The following is a 24,694-nucleotide window of genomic DNA, read 5'->3' on the forward strand; positions in this document are numbered from 1 at the left end:
AAACTAATCGACCGATTGAGCTCATTTTCAAACTCGAACAAGGTAGTCACCCACAAAATACGTATACTAAGTTTCAAGGTGATCGGTTTGAAATTGTGGCTATAATCAAAGTGAAAACCTGCATAAAATTAGTTTTTATAATATTTTGTAAATGTTCAAAATCATTTATCTACTAGAAAAATTGGTCCAATCAATGAGCTGTATAGTCAAAATTGTAGGCAATCGGACGAGCTTTCAGATAGAACAAACGAAAATAAGCTATCTCTTTCCGTTTAGAAGTTACATCCAGTTAAAGCGGCAAACAAATTTTTTTTTGAAAATTTTACAAAATTTCAATTAACCATAACTTCTAAACTTATTGGCCGAATTGGCTCATCTTCGAACTTATCCAAGGTAATCGTCCATAGAATAAGTATACTAAGTTTCATTAAGATCGGTGTAGAATTGCGGACGCTATCGTTGGAGAACGGCGCGTTATATTATATATATATATATATATATATATAAATACATATATAAACTTTTGAACTGAATGTATTTCCTGACTCAGCTCATCGAGCTGAGTTCAGAGGTAGCAAAATTTTTCGAAAATTCCATCATGAGGACAAATACAATAGTTAGATTTTTATGAAATCTACTAAAAAATTTCATTAAATGAATGGTAAAATAAGTAATTTCAGTGGTCTAGGCATATATATAGGCATGAAAATTAAAGCTCATTCGAAGAGCTTTCAGATGAATTTTATATAAAGTCGATAAGTTATCACATTCAAAAGATATTAAAGGAAGAATAAGTAAAAATATGAATTTTGGACATTTTGAAAATTTTGAAATGCTATAACTTCTAAACTAATCGACCGATTGAGCTCATTTTCAAACTCGAACAAGGTAGTCACCCACAAAATACGTATACTAAGTTTCAAGGTGATCGGTTTGAAATTGTGGCTATAATCAAAGTGAAAACCTGCATAAAATTAGTTTTTATAATATTTTGTAAATGTTCAAAATCATTTATCTACTAGAAAAATTGGTCCAATCAATGAGCTGTATAGTCAAAATTGTAGGCAATCGGACGAGCTTTCAGATAGAACAAACGAAAATAAGCTATCTCTTTCCGTTTAGAAGTTACATCCAGTTAAAGCGGCAAACAAATTTTTTTTTGAAAATTTTACAAAATTTCAATTAACCATAACTTCTAAACTTATTGGCCGAATTGGCTCATCTTCGAACTTATCCAAGGTAATCGTCCATAGAATAAGTATACTAAGTTTCATTAAGATCGGTGTAGAATTGCGGACGCTATCGTTGGAGAACGGCGCGTTATATTATATATATATATATATATATATATAAATACATATATAAACTTTTGAACTGAATGTATTTCCTGACTCAGCTCATCGAGCTGAGTTCAGAGGTAGCAAAATTTTTCGAAAATTCCATCATGAGGACAAATACAATAGTTAGATTTTTATGAAATCTACTAAAAATTTCATTAAATGAATGGTAAAATAAGTAATTTCAGTGGTCTAGGCATATATATAGGCATGAAAATTAAAGCTCATTCGAAGAGCTTTCAGATGAATTTTATATAAAGTCGATAAGTTATCACATTCAAAAGATATTAAAGGAAGAATAAGTAAAAATATGAATTTTGGACATTTTGAAAATTTTGAAATGCTATAACTTCTAAACTAATCGACCGATTGAGCTCATTTTCAAACTCGAACAAGGTAGTCACCCACAAAATACGTATACTAAGTTTCAAGGTGATCGGTTTGAAATTGTGGCTATAATCAAAGTGAAAACCTGCATAAAATTAGTTTTTATAATATTTTGTAAATGTTCAAAATCATTTATCTACTAGAAAAATTGGTCCAATCAATGAGCTGTATAGTCAAAATTGTAGGCAATCGGACGAGCTTTCACATAGAACAAACGAAAATAAGCTATCTCTTTCCGTTTAGAAGTTACATCCAGTTAAAGCGGCAAACAAATTTTTTTTTGAAAATTTTACAAAATTTCAATTAACCATAACTTCTAAACTTATTGGCCGAATTGGCTCATCTTCGAACTTATCCAAGGTAATCGTCCATAGAATAAGTATACTAAGTTTCATTAAGATCGGTGTAGAATTGCGGACGCTATCGTTGGAGAACGGCGCGTTATATTATATATATATATATATATATATATATAAATACATATATAAACTTTTGAACTGAATGTATTTCCTGACTCAGCTCATCGAGCTGAGTTCAGAGGTAGCAAAATTTTTCGAAAATTCCATCATGAGGACAAATACAATAGTTAGATTTTTATGAAATCTACTAATAAATAGATCTGATCATATATAGACTTATGTATGATTATATATGGGGTCATAACAGCCAGGTATGATCATATCTAATTATACATAGACTTATATATAATCAGATCTGATCAGATCTAATTATATATAGACTTATATATAATCAGATCTGATTATATATAGACTTATATATGGGCTTATAACAGCCAGGTATGATCAGATCTAATTATGTATGGGGTCATATATAATTATATATAATTATATATGACCCCATATATAATCATGATTATATATAACTTCATATATGATTATATATAATCATATATGATCATATATATGAACATATATAATCATATATGATTAGGCAAAATCATTTTTTCCCGGGTAACCTTAACCCATTTGAGTCGAAAAAATAACTTTTTCAATCAAAATAATCAATATTAAGAGATAATTTACTCTAATCAAGATATATTCCGTCTTCCTAAATATTTTCTTGACTTAAAATAATTCTCTTTGAACAAAGATAATTTTTTGTTTAGTGTACATAATTAATTACTTCACTACACTCATATTCGTGGCTATCTTATATCTTTTTTATTTGTAGAATTATTAAATTTCCAATAAAGTAGTCAGAGGATGTCACGGGTTGATTAAGTGAAAAAATATCAGTTAAAAATAAAATATCGTAAATGTAATAATTTATTTATCGTGCTAGATTATTTCTATTACAAGTCAGCGATTGAACTGTGCACTCTTGAATTTTATGTATTGTGAAATTCGAGAATCCGATGCTTGAAAGTAACAACAAATAATTACTCGTATATGTTGGTCACCATGCCTCCGATTAATAAAAATATATCAATTTAAAGGGAATTTTATGTAGAATAGGATAATCGGACGGACTTCGCCGAATTCGAGAGTTGGCATTGAACCCAAGCTCTCAAAGACCGATATCTTAACGGTGCATAAAGTACCATACCTGGTACTTTAAGACCTAGATGACCCTAAGCAACCACCACCGTCCATCTTACAGCACCAAATAAATATATCAATTTAAAGAGAATTTTATGGAGAATAGGATAATCGGAGGCATTAACTATTTATATTTTTGTTATTTACAAGACTTTTTTACACTGACATTTTTAAACAAAGTAATAATGTGACGGCTAATGTAAGAACATAACGGTTAAATTTGTGTAGAATGTTTTTAATCGGTAGTTTGTGGTTATTATAATTCCCGATATTTCAACAGTGTTTGCATATTCGTTGAATTAATATAAAAATCGTATTTTACTCATAAGGCTATTTTTTAAATCGCACAAAGGTCACTGAAAGCCGATTAGTCACTATTATATTGACATTTAAATTAATACTCTGGATAAAAATGAATGTATTTTTATTGATTTTATATGCATTTTACAAAATGGATAGAAAAAATTTTCTCTTTTTTTTATGAATAACATTTATAAATACAAAATGACAATGTTTAATTTGTTATTTTTACATAAACTTGGAAACACGTGATAATATCATTTTTATCCTTTAACGCCCACTGGACAGGCAAAGTTAACTGCAAAAAAATAATAAATTTAAGTTTGAATCATTTATGAAAACGGTCGAAAAATAAATTCCGAAATTGTCCTTATGTAAAAAATAAATTAATAATTAATTTTTTTTATTAAAATTATACATAATTATTTGAAACTTTTAAATAAAAATTAAAATGTCTCAATTCTTACCGTAGGATAAATTGATAAAATTGGGAACTCATTTCTGTATTTGTATTCAGTACCCGCTTTTAACGGGCATCCAGCTATACTGTCATCCATGTTGTAGATGTTGTCGCAAGCGTTTTTGTTATGTACACTAACAAATGGAAGCCAAAATGCAGCGACTTTGGCAAAAACTGAAGTCGTTAAACTTTTTACGTTTTTTTTAGCGACAAATGTCTCTTCAACCATCACCGAAGTTTGACGTTTGAGTGGACATGGTGCTGACTCACAATTTGAAATTGTTAATGATCGAATGCTGTGATTATCTTTTGCTGAAATTATAAATACACTAGACCTATAATTGACTATATATTTTAGTTGTTTTAAAATGATTATAATAATAATAATAAAACCTCGCGAAAAAAAAAATAAAGCAATTATTTTTTCCTTTTTTTTTCGCCACCATTTTGTTGTTTTTGCATGTACATTAAAAATTTTAGTTCAGCCGGTTACTATATTGGATCTAACAATTCAAAAATTCTCTACTTCAAATTGTTCATTTTTGAAATTTCAACCTCAAGGGCAGACCACCTACTAATTCAGGCGCTGTATTCGAATGATGTTTTTGTATGTTAAAAGTATATGAAATATATAATGAAATTCTTTTAAATGTATTTCAATTGTGTATTAATTAAGCCTAACAAACCCGACATGTATATCTTTATTCATAATTGCGTTAAAAATTCATAAAAAAAAGCCTTTTTTTCAAGCGCTCAAATTAGAATCCTGCCTTCCCTCGCGGACTCGGGATTACTCCGAAATCATGGTGAAATTTCGGTGAAATCATAGTGGAAAGATAGTGAACTCATAGTGAAATGACAGTGAAATCACTGTAACTTTGTGCCATTTGCTTACTGTGTGATAATTATCATCCGATGGTAATTTTATGATGATTTCACCATCGATTCATAGTAGAATCACAATAGCATAACAGTCAATTTACAGTAGTATAGCTGTAAGTTGACAGTAGTATAACTGTGTATTTACAGTGATTTCACTATCAGTTTATACTGGATCTGCAGTGCTTCAGTCATGCTTTCTCAGTAATAATACCGTGATCATACAGTGATTTCACAGCAGTCTTACTATAGATTCTTCGTGAAATCACAATAATATCGCTGTGAATTGACAGTAATATTACTGTGATTTCTTAATCATTTAATCCTGGATCTGCTTAGTTTTCATCGAGATTTAGGGGCAATATTGAGATCCTATATTTTGCCTTCATTTGTAAATCATCAAGTTTTCTTAATTTAAGAATATTTTATTTTAAATTATGATAAATAATAAATATTTACTATTGAAATATTAATCTAAATGATGTTCTCTTTATTTTTTGCAGTAGTTTAAATTCAATTTATACAGTTTTAAAAAAAAAAGTTATTCAATTTTTTTATTTATTTATTTTTTTTCATAATTCTGAAGAATTTTACCGTCTTAAGCTTTTATAAAATTAACTAAATTGGATAATTACAGATAAAGTTTCGCTCGGAAATTCCTAAAATAGTCAAATTTATAATAAATAAAATACATATGTGCCCAAATATTTGCTAAACTTACAAATAATTATAGGAGCATTTATGAAATAATTGATATTATTTTTTTTTTAATTCCATTTCTATCGATTAATGACATTAAAAATTCAAATTTTGATTTTGAAATTGGATTAATGATAGATGTACCGTATCAGATCACTATCAAAGTAGAGTGAAATCATGGAGAAATCATGGAGAAAACACTAATAATTTGCTGTGAAAATATCATAGAGTCACAGTGCTAATACTACTAGGTTGTCATGGGATCACGGTAAATTCATGGTTAAACCACTATGAACTGACTGTGAAACTATTGTAAAGTCACAGAGTTAACACTATCAGATTACTATGGAATCACAGTGAATTCATAGTGGAATCACGATAAACTGACTGTGAACCCATGATAAAGCCTCAGTGTTACCATTGTTGGGTTACCATAAATCGATAGCTGATCGACAGTAAAATTATCATGAAAGTATGGTAATTTAATTCTAAACCTACAAAAGAATCACAAGTGAAATCACTATGGAACTACCATAAAATTACTGTAAAATTACTATATAACCAGAGTGACGAAATGGCACAAAACTACTGTGAATTCACTATGAAATTACCATCAATACACAGTAAACTTACGGTAAAATTGATTTCACTGTGATTTCACTGTGATTTCACAGTAACCCCGAATCTGCGAGGGTTAATAAATAATAAGAGTTCTTAAAATTTTTATTCACGATTATGTCCAATAAAATCAATGTTTCTAAGCAGGAATCAATGTGAGTGATTAATATAAAGATTTAAATGAGTTTCGGCTCAGTTCAGAGCATTAATGTATAAAACATCCGAGAAAACTGTTAAAAAAGGTGTTTTTTCGTTTTTTGTTGATAATATTATTTAAACCAAACGATGAATTACATAATGTTATGTAGTGATCGAAATATAACATAAAGACAAAAAGTTGGTGTGATTTTGAACACATTTAAGTACATTCTATTATGATTTATCCAGGAAAAAATAACATAAAATAACAGTAATGATAAAAAATAAAATAAGCGATTGAGGTGAACACTCTTGGATTTCCCAACATTCTTTTATTGTGCCATTAACTTTATTTAAACTATAATTATACTAAAAAAAAAAAAGTAGTATTTTATTTTTTTAACATTTTTTGTAATACGAATTCTACAGTGATCATTTAATGTTGTTAATAAAAAAAAGAGCATTGTATCATTCGAAATGGAAGGCAATTTCTGATTATTTTTTTATATTAAAGTTTGAAGATAAAAATTGAATTAAATATTCATTTTTTTAACTTCCCGCTAAGAAAATTGGAAATTTTCAAAACATTGGGAAGTTATTGGTTTCGGTTTGATTTTTAAAAATCGAATTTCTATCAGATCTTGACGTTTTGAGGTTCTAGGAAGCTATTCTGACTAATTTCAAGATGATGTCCGAGTGTATGTATGTACGTACGTATGTATATGTCTGTAACTTTTGAACGGATGAACTGATTTAGATCGTCAAGATGTCATTCGACGCGGCTTGTTAATATCTGAAAGCTGTAAAAAATTAAACTTGATCGGTAGGGTGCGTTCGAAGATATTCCAAAAATAAAATTTTTTCAACGATGTTTTTTTCGGATAACTTTCAATGTGCTCGGTAGGTTGATGCCAAAATCTAATCAGCTCTAAAACTCCATAAGCCACGTCGAATGCCACCTCAACCATCAAAATCGGTTCATTCGTTCAAGAGAAACCGAAAACGAAAGAACTAAAAAAAAAATTTTTATTTAGTTTTTTGGAAATTTCTCAAAAACAACTTGATAAATCAATTTCAAAATTTGGTCAGCTTTAGAACTTGATAAAACGCGTCGATTGTCACCTCAACTGTCTCAATCGGTCAATTCATTTGAGAGATATCGTTGGAGAAAAAATGGTGAAAAACGTTTTTTTTTTTAAACGACGGCATACGAAAGTATTTTCGAACTCGAAGAGCTTGAAAATGTACACATAAAAATTTTCTCGAGCTCAAGGAGCTCGAAAACAGCGGGAAGTTTTGGGGCTGGCCCGCAGGGTCAACCGATAGACAGATTTTTTTTTAACCATTTTTTTTTTTACTTTAACCTTTATAAAAACGAAATTTCGAAATTTGCTGTGAAATAAAAATGTCTGGTGATGTATTGCTTTTAGACGATAAAGTTAGTTACTCACTCGAAAATGTTACATAAAAAAGAAAATGATTTTTTTTTGCTAATGTATGAAATTTTTTTCAGTTTCACGAATTCAAACATATCAGACCATTACCAAAATAGCTACAGTAACTTTAAGCGAACAATTTTCTACGTGTAAACTAACCACAATATTATCAAGCAAAACATCCAAATGCCAATAATGAAATTATCAAAAGTGATAAAACAACTCTTAAAATGTCAAGAAATTTTTCTTATTTACTGGATAAAATCGAAAATATTTTGGCATTAGAAAACATCAAAATTCTTGTGCCACGGAGAAAAATGTTGGCTCGAAACCTATCAATTTTTACAATGCTGTCAACCAAACTTGAAACAGTAAGTAAAGCATCCGAAAAATTACTATGCTCTTATAAAAAACTATTATGCTGCATCAAAATTATTATAATGTATGAAAGTAATTGATATTAAAGCTAATCGATAAGTTTCTCGCGCGTAATAAGTATTGTGATACAGCATAATCATTTTTTGGATGCTTCACTTCTTGTTTGCAGTTTGGTCGACAGCATTGTAAAAATTGGTAGGTTTCGAGCCAGCATTTTTCTCCGTGTGACATCTTATTACAGAAGCGCATTAGTATGTTTCAAATACCAAGAAAATTAAAATAAATTTATAACTCTAGATTATTATTATTATTATTATTATTATTATTATTATTATTTATATTTATAAAAAGTCCTGTTTTTGTCCTTAAAAACAATTGAACACATACTAAAAATTATAATAAATAAAGTCTGTTTTTGTCCTTAAAAACAATTGAACATAGACCAATAATTATAATAAGAAAAGTCTGTTTTTAGTCTAAACCCGATTTAAAACAGACTAAATATCATACGAAATTAAGTCTGATATTGGCCTGGATAATGACTAACTGAAGAAAAAATATTCGAATTTATCATTTGTTTTAAAACAGATCTAATTTTTTGACCCGAGTTATCCGTAAGCAATTTTTTCTTTACGGCCCATTTCAGCCAACTTCAAGATTCAACTACTCTACCACCATAAACGTGCAAAACTTAGTAATAGCTCGCCTTGAACTTGTTGCTTCCTTCTCATTCTGATCTACGACTTTCATTTTCAAACTCGTAACGACAATTTCATTATCTCATCTATTCATTTAAATATCGTCTTAAAAAATGATTGATATAAATTTTAAACTACACTAACTCTTTTAACAAATTTTTTTTCCCCATCCGTTATTTCGTAAATACGTTATTTTTCTTTCATTTACAATAAACTATTCATATAAAAAAAAAAATTAAAAAAAAATTTTTTTGAATAAATATTCAACAACTTGAATAGAAAAATTGAAAAATTAATTTAAATAAAAACACGTGGGATTAAAAATCGAAAAACTAATTTTTAATCAGACAAGTGAAATTGAAAATTAAAAACTTAGTTTTAAATTGACACGTGGGTTTAAAATTTTAAAAATTAATTCTAATTCAGACACGTGGGATTAAAAATTAAAAAATTACTTGTTAATTCAAACACATGGGATCAAAAATTGGAAATTACTTTTAAATTCAGATTCGGTACGCAATCAAATAAGTAATCAAGACAAAAAATTTGACAGCACTTATAACAGGAAAGAATACTGTGTTACTTGACCTTCAAGTTTGAATATTTTTAAACTTACTCTTGATCGTCAGATATAATAGAATTCGAAATAAAAAGATCATTCATAATTGATACATTTGAGAATTAAATTTTTTGAATAATTTTCAGCGTAAACAGAGAATTTAAAGTTAAACCGACACCAATCCGATGTTCAGAATTAAAAATATTTTATTTAATTTTTTATTCGAAAATAGAAAATAAAAAAACAAAATGTAATATTCTAATCCCCTTTAGCTATGGGTAATTAAAATTTTTGATTTACTATTCAATTATTAAATATGGAATTAGAGATTAGAAATAAATTTTTTAATCTGGTTTTCCGAATTGAAATTTTTTATTTAATGTTTTATTTGAAAACGTAGATTTAAAAATTAAGCCATTACATTTTAACGCTACTTTACGAATTGAAAATTTGAAATTTAATTTTTAATCCAACATTTTTGGATTAAAAATTAAAAAATTATTTTCAATTCAAAGATATTGAATAAGAAAATTAAAAAATCAATTTTAATTTGTTGTTTTTGGATTATGAAATATAAAAAAAAATTTAATTGAAGCATTAATGCAATTATAAATTTAATGCGCTATTTGCAACCCGGGCTATACACTATGTATAGGTATGTATTAGACTAGGCCAAAAAAATCGACTATTTGTTTTTTTTTTTTCGATACTGCGAAAATATTATTCCTGATGACTAAAAAGAATTATTGTGTAAGTTTGAGCCCTTAATATTGATATTAAGAGGTGTATTGTTACGACTATTAGTTTTTTGACAGTAATTTCATTTTTTACCCAAAACTCGTAAATCATCTATCTGAAAAATTTAAGCAATGTAGATTCTTAAAAGAAGTTGAATTCCCTACAAAAAATCTCTCTTAGTAAATTGACGTAAAATGAGCCGTTTCCTTGTAACCGTGCCTTAAACATTGATTTGTTGTTTAAATTCTTTGTTTCCATTTTGGGTTTTTGTAACTACTAGAAATATTAAAATTTTTTTTAGACAAGATACATATTTTTGAAGGAAATTTAATGCTCTACAAAAAAGGATTCTTAACATTTTTTGCTAAATTCACTGCTTCGAAAGTTATTCAGGTTATTGAACTCGTTTTGACTCAACTTTTCAACCTTGAATAACTTTCGAAGGAGTGAATTTAGCAAAAAATGTTGAGAAACTTTTTTTGTAGAGCATTAAATTTTCTTCATAAATGTGTATCTTGAGTATAAAAAATTTTAATATTTCTAGTAGTTACAAAAATCCAAAATAGAAAGAAAGAATTCAAACAACAAATCAATGTTTAAGGCACGGTTACAAGGAAACGGCTCGTTTTAAGTCAATTTACTAAGAGAGATTTTTTGTAGGGACTTCCATTTCCTTTAAGACTATACATTGCTCAAATTTTTCAGATCGATGATTTACGAATTTTAGGTAAAAAATGAAATTTCTGTAAAAAAACTAAAAGTCGTAACGATACACCTCTTAATATCAATATTAAGAGCTCAAACTTGCACAATAATTTTTTTTTTGTCATCAGGAATAATATTTCCACAGTATCGAAAAAAAAAAAAAAAAAAATAGTCGATTTTTTTGGCCCAATCTAGTGTGTATGCTTATTCTTTACAGCATACACACCTATAGATAAAAAAATAATAATCAAAAATGTATACCCGAATAATTATTTTCTTTATACCTCGAATAGAACTTGAAATTGATATTTTTTTAAGAAGGAACTTCGTTTCTATCTGGCATTCCACAACATCACACTGAGAGAAAAAAGTGTATATTTCCAAGTAAAATTTCTTGATTTAAGTATTATTTTACTTAAATAGTGCCAAGTAAATATTTTCTTAATTTTAGTAAATATTTTCTTAATTTTAGTAAAAATGCATTGTCTGTAGAAATTTATGAGTAGATTCAAACAATTGTTATAAAGATAAGAAATATTATACTTCGATGTAGTAAATTTTTTCTTGTTTTCAGTATTATGAGTTAAGTAAACATGGTTACTTGAATTTAATTTTTTTTTATCTCAGTGCACACGATTTTTTTTTGGTTTTAGTTGTTCGAAACAATTAATAAAAAGAAAAATTAAAAACAAAGCCTAGCGTAACCTGAAGCACGCGATTATACGCAGCTCTTTTCACAATAAGCGTTATAATTAAGTTTGCAGTATAGTGTAGTACACAGAAAAACGACAATAACTAGATAGGTCGTGCGAGTTCATTAATAATAATGACCACCCAAACATGATGCGATTATTACATACTCTGCCATACTATAAATATATACATGCATATACATTAAAAGTTATTTATTAATTACAATTAAATTCACATATATGTTAATTATTTTTTCAAAAATAATTATATATATATATAAATTGAATATTTTCGGTCATATATATACTAAATTATTCCACTCAAATAGTGAAACACGGTTAATATATTTTTTACTTTTTTTGTTAAAGTCTACGTCAATAGTCGAGCTTTAATTAATGAGGAAAATAAAAATATGTGAATCAATAAATACAACTAATAATTAATTACAAAAGAACATACCGTCTTTACACTGATCATAACTAACAGCCTCTGTCAGGAAAGTGAGACACAGTAATGAAAGAATAACAGGAAATATGGTTCTCAGCATTTTCGTTGGAGTAATTTGCCTTCTGCGTAAACGTAGAATTGCTAGTTTATTAACACCAATGCTTGGAGAAATCCCGACCGATCTCACTCTCGTCTACTACGAGTCGTAATGACGTTTGAGCAAACGTGATGCTACTAGACACTGACTGTACTTTATATAGATGTGATATGTTGAGGCTACATTATACTTTGAAGAAGTAGGGATAGATTATCTTAAAGATAGAGAGAGGGAAGATACCTTAGTTATATTACAAATATACATATTTTTTTTTAACGTAATATTCATCTATATTATTTAAAGAGTGAATTTTTTTTTTTTTTTACATGACAGTTTTAATGGCTAACCGAAAAAAAACTATATACATATATATTTTAAAACTAGAAGAGACTTATCGACTTTTAAGTACAAAAAATCATGTTTGACAAGTTTATGACTAAAGTTAGCCTCTAAATTTTAAAATTCTTAGTCCCATTCTACCTGAATAGATATTTTTTAACTGATAAAAAAGAATCCCTCAGTTGTAGATTCGTTAAAAGCTATTATTTTTTTAGTGAGGTATTTTTTGGGGTACATGTTAAATTCTGTATAAATTATAATATAAAATATTTACTAAAGATTTATATGAAAATTTATTTTTACAACGTCTATACGTTAAACATTTATTTTATTTAATCCGTCATATTTTTTAATTTTATATTTCATAGTAAATAAAAAAACGTATTGAATATAAATTAGTTTGCTCAATATTTACAGCTGTCTTAAACTGTAAAAAAAATTAAGAAATAAATAGTCTTCGAATTTAAACTTTAACATAATTATTTAAATATATGAATCAACATAATTTTCACCGTTAAAACGTTAAAATAGGAGTGGTCTTAAGTTGTGTCATTAACCTAAATTAAATGAAAACTATTATGTTTACAACAAAAATAATTATTGTCCACGAATGCGGTCATCATTGCGTAGGGCTGGATTTTAAAAGATTGTTTGACCTTTTTTTAAAGAGGGAACCTACTTTAAGAGTTTAAGAGGATTTTTTCAAGCAACCAGTTAAACGGAAAAATTGTCAGAACTTTGTTGATGATAGACCAGTGAATTCACACAATATTATTTAAAAGAAAAAAATCAATTTAAAATCAATATCAGTAAGATCATAAAGCATGACGAGGTCCTGAAAATTTGATGAAGAAGAAAAAATCCTCCAGCTTTTGTTATTTCATAATAGGTTTCGAAGCGATATGAAATATTCAGGGTTAAAAAAAAAACCTAAAAATTTTTTTTTTTATTTTTTGCCTTGAAAAAATCATATTTTCTTTTACTCAAAATATTAATGAATAATTCTAAATTCGTTTGGTATAACCTATAACTAAAGAAATGTACAATAATTCAGATTATAAAAAAAAAAAATTACAATATAACAAAAAAAAAAAATGTAGATATTTCCTTGTAACTCCCAAAAACCAAAAATTTGTATTGAAATGATTAAAAAATATTCACAAGAAAGCGTGAATTTAATTTAGTGCTGAAAAGTCACATAAAATAATTACCCGATGAAAAAAGATTTTGTCTAATCATATATGATCTGATCATGCATAATTGTCTATATATGATCAGATCCAAAAATTGGCCAGGTCTGATCATACATAACTTGATCTGTTTATGCATGATCATATATGATTATATATAATCATGCATGAACGAATATAGTCATTTTTAGAATCTCATTTAGAATATCTGTAAATTATTAATTAAGTAGATTAATTAGGATTTATTGTCTTCATCAATATCAATGTCGGTTAAAATTAAAAAAAAAAAAAAAATAAAAATTATTAACTATTGACTATTATTTTACTACGAGGTTACCCGTCCAATTAATGTCCCACGCCGATGCTGCTTAACTTTGGTTATCGATGGTTTGTAGTCTGATCCTCTAGTCTGTTATACACTTACAATAAAGAAACGTTTATGGCATTACTTGACTCAAATAATCAAATTGATACTTTATTCTTTTAAATTGGTACCGAAACCTTTGAACATTTTTTAAGTATTGGGGATTTCAGTTTGATTGATAGTTGACAGAATAAAAATGTAATAACATTGATATTAAAAAATTGACATATAATTTAATATATATATATATATACTCTTATTAAAGGAAACGATTGAAACGATTAGAAAAAAAAAATTTTTCTTGCTCCCCGAGCCGAAAGTACGGTCTTCCTGGTCGCATTACACTCCAGAAAGAGCCTCTTTTGTGGCCGGCTCGCAATGCAGAGAGCTGTCACTAGAGTGCGCTTATTTAGTATGACTCGGTTATGTAGCAAATATACAAAGATTTTTCAATAACAAATAAATTATTTAAGAATTAAAAAAGTCAAAATTAAAATAAATGCACATATAGATTTTTTAATTCTTTATTTAATTATATATGGGTTTGTATCAATAATGTCTGATCAGATCTAATCATGTATAGACTTATATGTGATCATATATGGGGTTATAACAGCTAGGTATGATTAAATCTAATTATATATAGACTCATATATGATCAGACCTGATCATATATAGACTTGTATATGATTATATATGGGGTCATAACAGCCAGGTATGATCAGATCTAACTATATATAGACTTATATATAAATAGATCTGATCATGTATAGACTTATGTATGGTTATATATGGGGTCATAACAGCCAGGTATGATCATATATAATTATACATATAGACTCATATATAATCAGATCTGATCATATATAGACTTATACATGGGCTTATAACAGCCAGGTATGATCAGATCTAATTATGTATGGGGTCATATATAATTATATATAATCATGCATGATTATATATAACTTCATATATGATTATACATAATCATATATGATCATATATGATTAGAGAAATAATTTTTTTTTCGGGTACTCGCATAGAAATTTCATTGTACCCTCGTCTTTCTTAAATTATAACTGAATAATATCACAAATATTAAAGTATTACTTTGAGCGTAAAATAAATTGTCCTCATTTCTATACCAGTCTAAATGAAAAAAGACGCCTGTGAAAATTAGAGCTCTTAATATTAATATTAACATTGTCCGCATTGCACTTTTCTTTTTCTTATAAAAATAACATGGAAAAAATTTTTTTTACGTCTTCTGATTGTTATAAATAGCTAACGATGCGTCATAGGAATAATTGGCAGGCATATTTTTGTAGGGAATTGAATGCTCTACAAAAACAGTTCCTGATCATTTTTTGATAAATCTATTTGTTCAAAAGTAATTTAAGGTTGAAGTCGAATTCATATTAAATTTTGAGATCTTTTTACTTTTCCGGCAAAACTATCAGACCTATTACAAAATATTGTTGCACCTTTTTTGTAGACACTTTTTTTCTTATGAAGGTATTTCGAATAAAGTTTTTTCGAATTCTGCATTTTTTCTAGTTATTTCTATTTTAATGTAAGGCTCTTCAAATCAATCGGAAGACTATTTTTTTTATGAGTTCGACATTAAAATAAAAATAACTAGAAAAAAAAGGCCATTCGGCAGCCGAAATGGAAGGTAGATTTTCCAATTATTCTATATAAAAAGTTTCATACATACATATCTTGTGATTCATGCTAGTGTATAGTCATGATATGAAATTAGGCTCGTTTTCTAAGAGTGAGGATAAAAAAAGACAACGACAATTTTCGAAGGAGAAATTCAGATAGTTGATTTGACAAAACATTATATTAGTAATGTACCAAACTAACCACCCAAACAAAGTATAGGAAATTTAATTAGTATGATCATAATCCCGACTAGAATTTTCTAAAGGGCCTGACGAGGTCCTTATCGGGTTAACCTTATTTCAAATAAGGTCCCGATCAGGATATCCTGACGAGGATCCTGATATGGATGTAACGCTTAAGACCCATGAGGTCCTTATCGGGATTGCCTTATCAGGACCTTACTAGGATATCCTCATCAAATCCTTATCAGGATTACCTTATTAGTAATTATTTTTTAAAAAACATTAAATTGCAAAAAAAAAATAAGAGAATTTTAATTTGATCGAGAATGTTATCTATCGTATTGAGAGCATTAATTAGAGGAAGTAAACATATTTTTTATTGATGAAAAAATCCCGATGACTGCTGGGCTCGAACCTGCGTCCTTCCGATTCAAAGTCCTCGATGCTATCCACTGCGCTGACATGCACATGTGATCTTGAAAGGTAAATATAATATTTATTATGATGTCAAAGAATAACTGATGAAGAAGTAAAAAATCTGTGCTACAATAATTGACGTGATTTTTATATAATATTTTTCTTTTGTACTTTGTATAATTTTTAGCCTGTAAATGGAATATTTAAAGGAATGGGATAACTTTTTTTTGAATAAGGATATCCTGACGAGGTCCTGATCAGGAAGTCGTCAGGTGGATCTGATGGCAAATAACTATTGTTTGAATAAGGATATCCTGATGAGGTCCTGATCAGGAACTCGTCAGTTTGACCTGATGGCAAAGAACTTTTTTAACTTCCCGCTAAGACAATCAACGATTTTCGAAAAATTGGGGAAGTTATTGTTTTCACCCCGATTTGCGAAAATCGAAATTTCATCACATGTCGACGTTCTGAGGTCCTAGGAAGCTATTCTGACTGTTTTCAGAATGATGTCCGAGAGTGTGTGTGTGTATGTGTGTATGTATGTGTGTGACCGGTCTATAACTTTTCAACTAATGAACCGATTTGGATGGGTAAGGCGGCAGTCGAAAGAGCTTGTTGGCCATCAACTTTTCTGAAAATTTCAGATCATTTGATCAATCAAACTCGATAATATTGGCGAATTACGAAACAAAAAAATTTTTTTTTTGTTTTTTATTGATTTCTTAGAAACGACTTATACGATCAACTTGAAAATCTAATCAGCTTTAGAACTCAATAAAACGCGTCGATTGCCGCCTTAGCCATCTCAATCGGTCAATTCGTTCCTGAGATATAGTGGGAGAAAGAAATGCTAAAATCGGTTTTTTTCGAAAACAATGGCACACAAAAGTATTTTCGAGCTCGATGAGCTCGAAAAAGTATCCACAACAATGTTTTCGAGCTCGAGGAGCTCTTATTATTTTACTTCGAGATATGAGCTCTTGTTATTTCTCAAATAAACAGCGGGAAGTTTTGGGGCTGGCCCACGGAGTCAACTGATAGACAGATTTTTTTGAATAGGGATATCCTAGTGAGGGCCTGATCAGGAACTCGTCGGGTTGACCCGATGGCAAATAACTTTTTTTTAATAGGGATATCCTGATGAGGTCTTGACAAGGAACTTGTCAGGTTTGCCCTAATAAGGCAAACCTTATATTAACCTGATAAGGTCCTTATGATACTTCAGGCAAATCAGGAAGAAATTCTAGTCGGGATATAATTGTAATCGCTATTACGATGGCAATACCAGTTATAATAATAGGACGTACAGGTACGATTGAAACATCATAAATACCAAAAAAAATACTTTTAAATTATAAAATAGCTGTGAAATTTACAGGTTATATTCTTCACAATAAAATACAACTGACGAAATTGGATTATAATGGGAAATGCTTAAGTTTTTTGATTTCATTAAAAATATCAAGGCTATCAAATTATTAGAAGAAATGGTCAAAACCAGAAGCTTGACGTCATAAATTAAAGCTTATTAAACAAGCTTTAAGAAAATTTTTACGGAAATTATCTATGAATGTTAGTTTTTAAGTTATATAAGCTTTAGCAGTGATTAAAAACTGATTTTTACGAAAAATCATGAAAATTTCTAACAGCCATAATTTTCGAACTATCCAAACGATTCAGCCCATCTTTGAACTTGATCAAGGTAATTGCCTATAGGATAAGTTTGAAAAATTTCATTAAGATCCGATAAGAACTGTGGATGCTATCGTAATGACAAGACCAGTGATAATCATGGGAATTAGAGGTACATTTGATACATCATCAATGATAAAAGAAATACTTTTAAAATATAAAATAGCAGTGAAATTCACAAGTTATTTTGTGCAAAATAAAATACAACTGATGAAACTGGATTATATTGGGACAAGCATAAGTTATGTGGAATGAAAACCATATTTTTAACATTTTTTGGATCTATTAAAATTTTCAAGGCTATCAAATTATTGGAAGCAATGGTCTAAATATAAAGTTTAAGGTCATGCATTAAAGCTTATTAGTCAAGCTTAAAAATACTTTTAACGAAAATTCTCTATGATTTTTAGTTTTCAAGTTGTATGGACTTTAAGAGTGATTGAAAACTGATTTTTTCGAAAAAACGTTAAAATTTTAAACAGCCATAACTTCTATACTAAACGACCGATTTAGCCCTTCTTCGAACTTAACCGTGGTAATTACACATAAAATAAGTGTAGAAAATTTCATTAAGATCGGATAAGAACTGTAGACGCAATCGTGTCCTCAAAAGTCCGTTATATTACATAAATAAATATATATATATATATATATTAGGGTGTTTCAAAAAAAAAAAATATATATATATATATATATTAGGGTGTTTCAAAAAAAAAAAACAATTTTTTTTTTTAATGGTATCCAAAAATTAAAAGTATAACTAAAAATAAAAATTTTGGTACTATTCCGAACTCTTAATAATGATAATAAGGTTTGCCTCAATCCATTTTTATATTTTCCATTTAAATAACACGGGAAAAAAATTTTTTTATTTTCAGAATTTTCCAGCTCATAAGCCAATCAACGGATTTTTATGCACAACAAATTTTTTGTAGAAAATTGAAAGCTCTGCAAAAAAAAGTCTCTTGTCATTTTTCGATAAATCCCACGATTCAAAACTTATTTAAGCTTCAAGTCAAATTTATAGTAAATTTTGAGATTTTTTTACTTTTCCGGCGAAACTATCAGTCTTATCAAAACATACCACAGGAACTTTTTTGTAGATAATTTTATTCCTTACAAATTATTACGGATAAAGTTTTTCGAAATTCTGCGTGGTTTTCAAGTTATTTCCATTTCAATGTCAAGCTCTTAAAAAAATAGGTTTCTAATTAATTTTAACAGCTTGACATTGAAATGAAAATAAATTGAAAACAATGCGGAATTTCGAAAAATTTTATTCGTAATTATTTTTAAGGAATAAAATTACCTACAAAAAAGTTCCTACGACATTTTGTAATAAGACTGATAGTTTCGCCAGAAAGTGAAAAGATCGCAAAATTTATTATAAATTTGACTTGAAGCTTAAATAACTTTTGAACAGTGGAACTTATCAAAAAATGATAAGAGACTTTTTTTGTAGAACGTTCAATTTTCTACACAAAGTTTCATTGCGCATAAGAATCCGTTGAGTGGTCTAAGCTTGAAAATTCTAAAAAAAAAAAAAATTCTTTTCCTATGTTATTCAAATGGAAAATAGAAAAATGGATTGAGGCAAACCTTAATATTATTATTAAGAGCTCGGATTGCCACCAAAATTTTTATTTTCAGGTATACGTTCAATTTTTGAATACCAAAAAAAAATTTGTTTTTTCTGAAACACCTTAATATATATATACATAATATATACACTAATGAGAAAAATTAAAGGAGCAGAAAAATTTTATAAATTTTTCAGTGATATTTGGAAGGCTATAACTTGGTGAAAAATTATCATATCGAAATTTTAAAAAAAGCATTTTACAGCTTGAAATCTCTAGTTTTAGTGCATTATTTTAAAAATTTTTTAAAAGTTCCGGTTATTGCGCAAACATGAGAATTACCGCGAGACAAAAAATTTCTAAATTTTTTTTAACTTCCCGCTAAGAAAATCGACGATTTTCGAAAAATTGGGAAGTTATTGTTTTCACCCCGATTTTCGGAAGTCGAGTTTTCATCAGATGTCGACGTTTTGAGGTCCTAATAGGAAGCTATTCTGACTATTTTCAGAATGATGTCCGAGTGTGTGTGTGTGTGTGTGTGTGTGTGTGTATTAATATTGATAGTTACATGTGAATATTAATAGTAGAAACACCTAAAATATTTTTGACAACAGAACGATTTGGATAATTACTGACTATAGCCAAACACGACGCTGGATTGTAATGGTACTACATCTTGCTTTCGTGCGCATGCGTAGCCACGAATTTTATTTTTTCATAAAAGTGATAGTGAATTCGAAATTTTTAATTCATGGGAATTTTTTTCCAATAACAGTTAAATCTCCTCTTTTCAATTATTTTCACCGACCCAAAAAAATCGTCAAAATAAGATATTTTCGGCAGTAAATAATAAATATGGATGTAAATAATGATAATTTTTTGTTAAAAAAAAAAAAAAAAAAATCTATTTTTAGTTCAACTTTGACCCTGAATAACTTTGACGGAAGTGATTTTTTTAAAAAATTTCAGAAAAACTTTTTGTAGAACGTTCAATTTCCTACAAAAATAATTCGGTGCCGCAGCAATGTATCAACTGGCTTCGCAAAGAAAAAATTAATTGCAAAAAGTACGAAAACCCCATGTTATTTAAATGGGAAATGAATCGTGTTTGCGGCACGGGTTATTATCAATATTAAGAGCTCATATGGGTTTCATAATTTTTTTTAGGGCATTTACTAAAAATTTTGAGAGCGCTGCAGACTCAAAAATCAATTTGGGAAATGACGGTCACCCTAATATATATATGTCGGAGATAAAAGAATAAAATGGGGTTTTCCAATAGGACGGGAAATTTCCAACAGTCGAGACTAGTTTTTATAGTAACAATTAAATAATAAAATTTAAGTTCTAGTTGCTTACAACTTAAGCAGATTATGTTTATTACGGGAGGCTTAGGCTCGCTGTGAGATCTGTTCACTAAACGTAGCCACGGTCACAGGATGGGTATAGTAAGACACAGAGGACAAGATAGTAAGATAATATGAGACGGTTGTCCTTCTTTGAATATTTTGACAAAAAGGTTTTTAACAAAAAGTACAGTTTTTGGTACTAGTTGAGTCAGTTAGTTCTGATTGAGCATTCGTTGTGCGAGTACAAGTTTTCCTGTCGACCGTGGATTCGTTCTCGAGCCTAGTTTACCGTAGTACTTGTAAATTATTCGATTAGGTTTTATTTGAATATTATTGGACTGTCGTGTATTGCAATTATTATAATTCCCTGCGTAATCAATTATTGCATTAATTAGTATTTAGTGTATTTTGATATTTGTGCGATACTATATTTATTCTTTTACTTGTCTAAGTATCGTTATTTATGAACAATACTTTTAATATTAAATCATTGTGTTGCATAATTAATATTCGTTCATATTTTAAATAAAAATAAGAGATATTAGTATTGAGACCAATACTCGGGATAACGCCCAAGGTTGTAATGACTTTCCGACATATATATATATATATATATATATATATATATATATATATATATATATATATATATATTAGGGTGAGTTGAAAAAAAACTTTTTTTTTATTTTTCTTAGCATGGGGGTAGAATTTGTACCTTATAAAAAAAAAAAAACTTTCAAGAAAAAAAAAAATTTTTTACTTAACATTTTGAGGTGGCCCACTCGTTTTTTAAATAAATAATGGATTAAACGGGGTAGTTCCAACGAAAAAAATTTTTTTTTGTCCAAAATCGTGGAAAACATCTAATAATTGTCGAATGTGATTTTTTTTTACTTCACTTTCATTTTAATTCAAAAGAAAATGCTTTTCATTTTTGAATTTTTTACTTAAATTACAAAAATAATAGGAAAAAAATTTTTTCAACTCCTGACTTTCAATTAGCTTTCAAGGGGACACCCTACAGATTGTAGAACACCATGTAATTTTTTTCGTTGGGACTACCCCGTTTGATCAATTATTTATTTTAAAAACGAGTGGGCCACCTCAAAATGTTGAGTAAAAAAATTTTTTTTTTCCTGAAAAATTTTGTTTTTTTATAAGGTACAAATTCTACCCCCATGCTAAGAAAAGTTTTTTTTTCAACCCACCCTAATATATATATATATATATATATATATATATATATATATATATATATATATATATATATATATTAGGGTGATTCAAAAAACAAACAAATTTTTTTTTTCTTCCAAACAGGTTCAAAAGTTTCTTTTAGGTAAAAAAAGACCCCTGTCAAAATTAGAGCTCTTAATATTAATATTAACATTGTCCGCATTGCACTTTTCTATTTCCCATTAGAATAACATGGAAAAAATTTTTTTTACGTCTTCTGATTGTTATAAATAGCTAACGATGCGTCATAGGAATAATTGGTAGGCATAATTTTGTAGGGAATTGAATGCTTTACAAAAAACGATTCTTATTATTTTTTGAGGAATCTATTTGTTCAAAAGTTATTTGAGGTTGAAGTCGAATTCATATTAAATTTTGGGATTTTCTTACTTTTCCGGCGAAACTATCAGACCTATTACAAAATATCATTGGACTTTTTTTGTAGACAATTTTATTCCCTAGAAGTTTTTCCTATAAAATTTTTTTGAATTCCGCATTGTTCTCTAGTTATTTTTATTTTAATCTCATGCTCATAAAAAAATAGTTTTCTGATCGATTTTAAGAGCTTGACATTAAAATAAAAATAACTAGAGAACAATGCGGAATTCAAAAAAACTTTGCAAGAACAACTTCTAGGGAATAAAATTGTCTACAAAAAAGGTCCAATGATATTTTGTAATAGGTCTGATAGTTTCGCCGGAAAAGTAAGAAAATCCCAAAATTTAATGTGAATTCGACTTCAACCTCAAATAACTTTTGAACAAATAGATTCCTCACAAAATGATAAGAATCTTTTTTTGTAGAGCATTGAATTCTCTACAAAATTATGCCTGCCAATTATTCCTATGGCTTATCGTTAGTTACTTATAAAAATCAGAAGACGTAAAAAAATTTTTTTTCCATGTTATTCTTATGGGAAATAGAAAAGTGCAATGCGGACAATGTTAATATTAATATTAAGAGCTCTAATTTACACAGGCGTCTTTTTTTATCTAAACGAAACTTTTGAACCTGTTTGGAAGAAAAAAAAAAAATTTGTTTGTTTTTTGAATCACCCTAATATATATATATATAAATATTCGGATGCTTCATTTCGAAGCAACATTTTTTTTTTTTCAAGAGCATCTGGAAAAAACCATAGTTCAACACAAAAAACAAAATTTCACGCAAGAAAAAAAGTTCTATGTCGATTACAGACCTAGCTCATTGAAAAATTCGATTTTCCCATTTAAATAATACGGGAATATTTTTTTTTTTTAGCGTTAAGTATTTTTAACCTTGTCAACAAATTAATAGATCGAATGGATTGATACATATTTATGTAGTAAATTGAACACTCTACAAAAAAGGTCTCTTATCATTTTTCGATAAATCCATCTGTTTAAAAGTTATTAGAGCTCGAAGTAAAGTTGGAGATCGTTTTACTTTTCCGGTGAAACTATCAGACTTATCACAAAATGTTGTAGGGTCTTTTTTGTTTCAAATTTTATTCGCTACAAATTAATTATCTCTAAAAAATATTGTCTGTAAAGTTTTTTCAAATTCCGCATTGTTTTCTAGTGATTTTCAATTTTAATTTCAAGCTCTTAAAAAAGTGGATCTGATCGATTTCAAGGGATCGACATTGAAATGAAAATAACTAGAAAACAATGCGGAATTTGAAAATGATTTATTGACAATAATTTGTAGAGAATAAAATTGTCAACAAAAAAGACTCTGTAAAATTTTGTGATAAGTCTGATAGTTTCAACGGAAAAGATAAACGATCTCAAACTTTACTTCGAGCTCTAATAACTTTTAGACAGATGGATTGATCGAAAAATGATAAGACCTTTTTTGTGGAGCGTTCAATTTACTACAAAAATATGTATCAATCCATTCAATCTATTGATATGTTGACGAGTTAAAAATACTCGAAGCTAAAAAAAAATTTTCCCGTGTTATTTAAATGGGATAATCGAATTTTCCTATGAGCTAGGTATGTAATCGACATAGAATTTTTTTCATTGCGCGAAAATTCTTTTTTTGTGTTGAACTATGGTTTTTTTGACATGCACAAAAAAAAATCTGGCTCCGAAATGAAGCACCCGAACATATATATATATATAACATGTATACATGAGACTGATTCAAAAAAGTCGACTATTTATTTAACTTCCTGCTAAGAAAATTGATGATTTTCAATGATTTTGGGAAGTTATTGTTTTCACCCCGATATTCGAAAATTGAGTTTTCATCAGATGTCGACGTTTTGAGGTCCTAATAGGAAGCTATTCTGACTATTTTCAGAATGATGTCTAAGTGTCTGTATGTATGTAATTTATAACTCGGATCCAAGCTTGATACTAAAGTTAAAATTTTCAGGGCTTTTTAGAAATATAACAAAGCAACTTTCCTGAAAATTTGAAGTGAATCGAAGTTCCGAGAAAAAAGTAATAGCTATTTGAAAATAGCGATTTTTGATAAATTGATCGACTTTGGAGGGCCGTATGTAAACGAAATCGAAGCAAAAATAAACAAAAATTACGGTAGATGTCAACAGAATA

The 24,694-nt window shown here is 28.3% G+C and overlaps 1 protein-coding gene across 1 annotated transcript; it reads right to left on the reverse strand.

Annotated features, from left to right (window-relative positions):
* Positions 1–3,690: 3,690 nt before the first annotated feature.
* On the reverse strand, positions 3,691–12,282 carry LOC130676083 (NPC intracellular cholesterol transporter 2-like). The gene is made up of 3 exons (XM_057482074.1): positions 12,044–12,282; positions 4,051–4,355; positions 3,691–3,881 (listed from the first exon to the last, which is right to left on the reverse strand). The coding sequence occupies exons 1-3, from the start codon at positions 12,129–12,131 to the stop codon at positions 3,798–3,800; spliced, it is 477 nt and encodes a 158-aa protein (XP_057338057.1). The 5' UTR covers positions 12,132–12,282; the 3' UTR covers positions 3,691–3,797.
* Between the last annotated feature and the right edge of the window lie 12,412 nt (positions 12,283–24,694).

Source organism: Microplitis mediator, chromosome 10 (genome assembly GCF_029852145.1).
Source record: "Microplitis mediator isolate UGA2020A chromosome 10, iyMicMedi2.1, whole genome shotgun sequence".
NCBI classification, from domain to species: domain Eukaryota; kingdom Metazoa; phylum Arthropoda; class Insecta; order Hymenoptera; family Braconidae; genus Microplitis; species Microplitis mediator.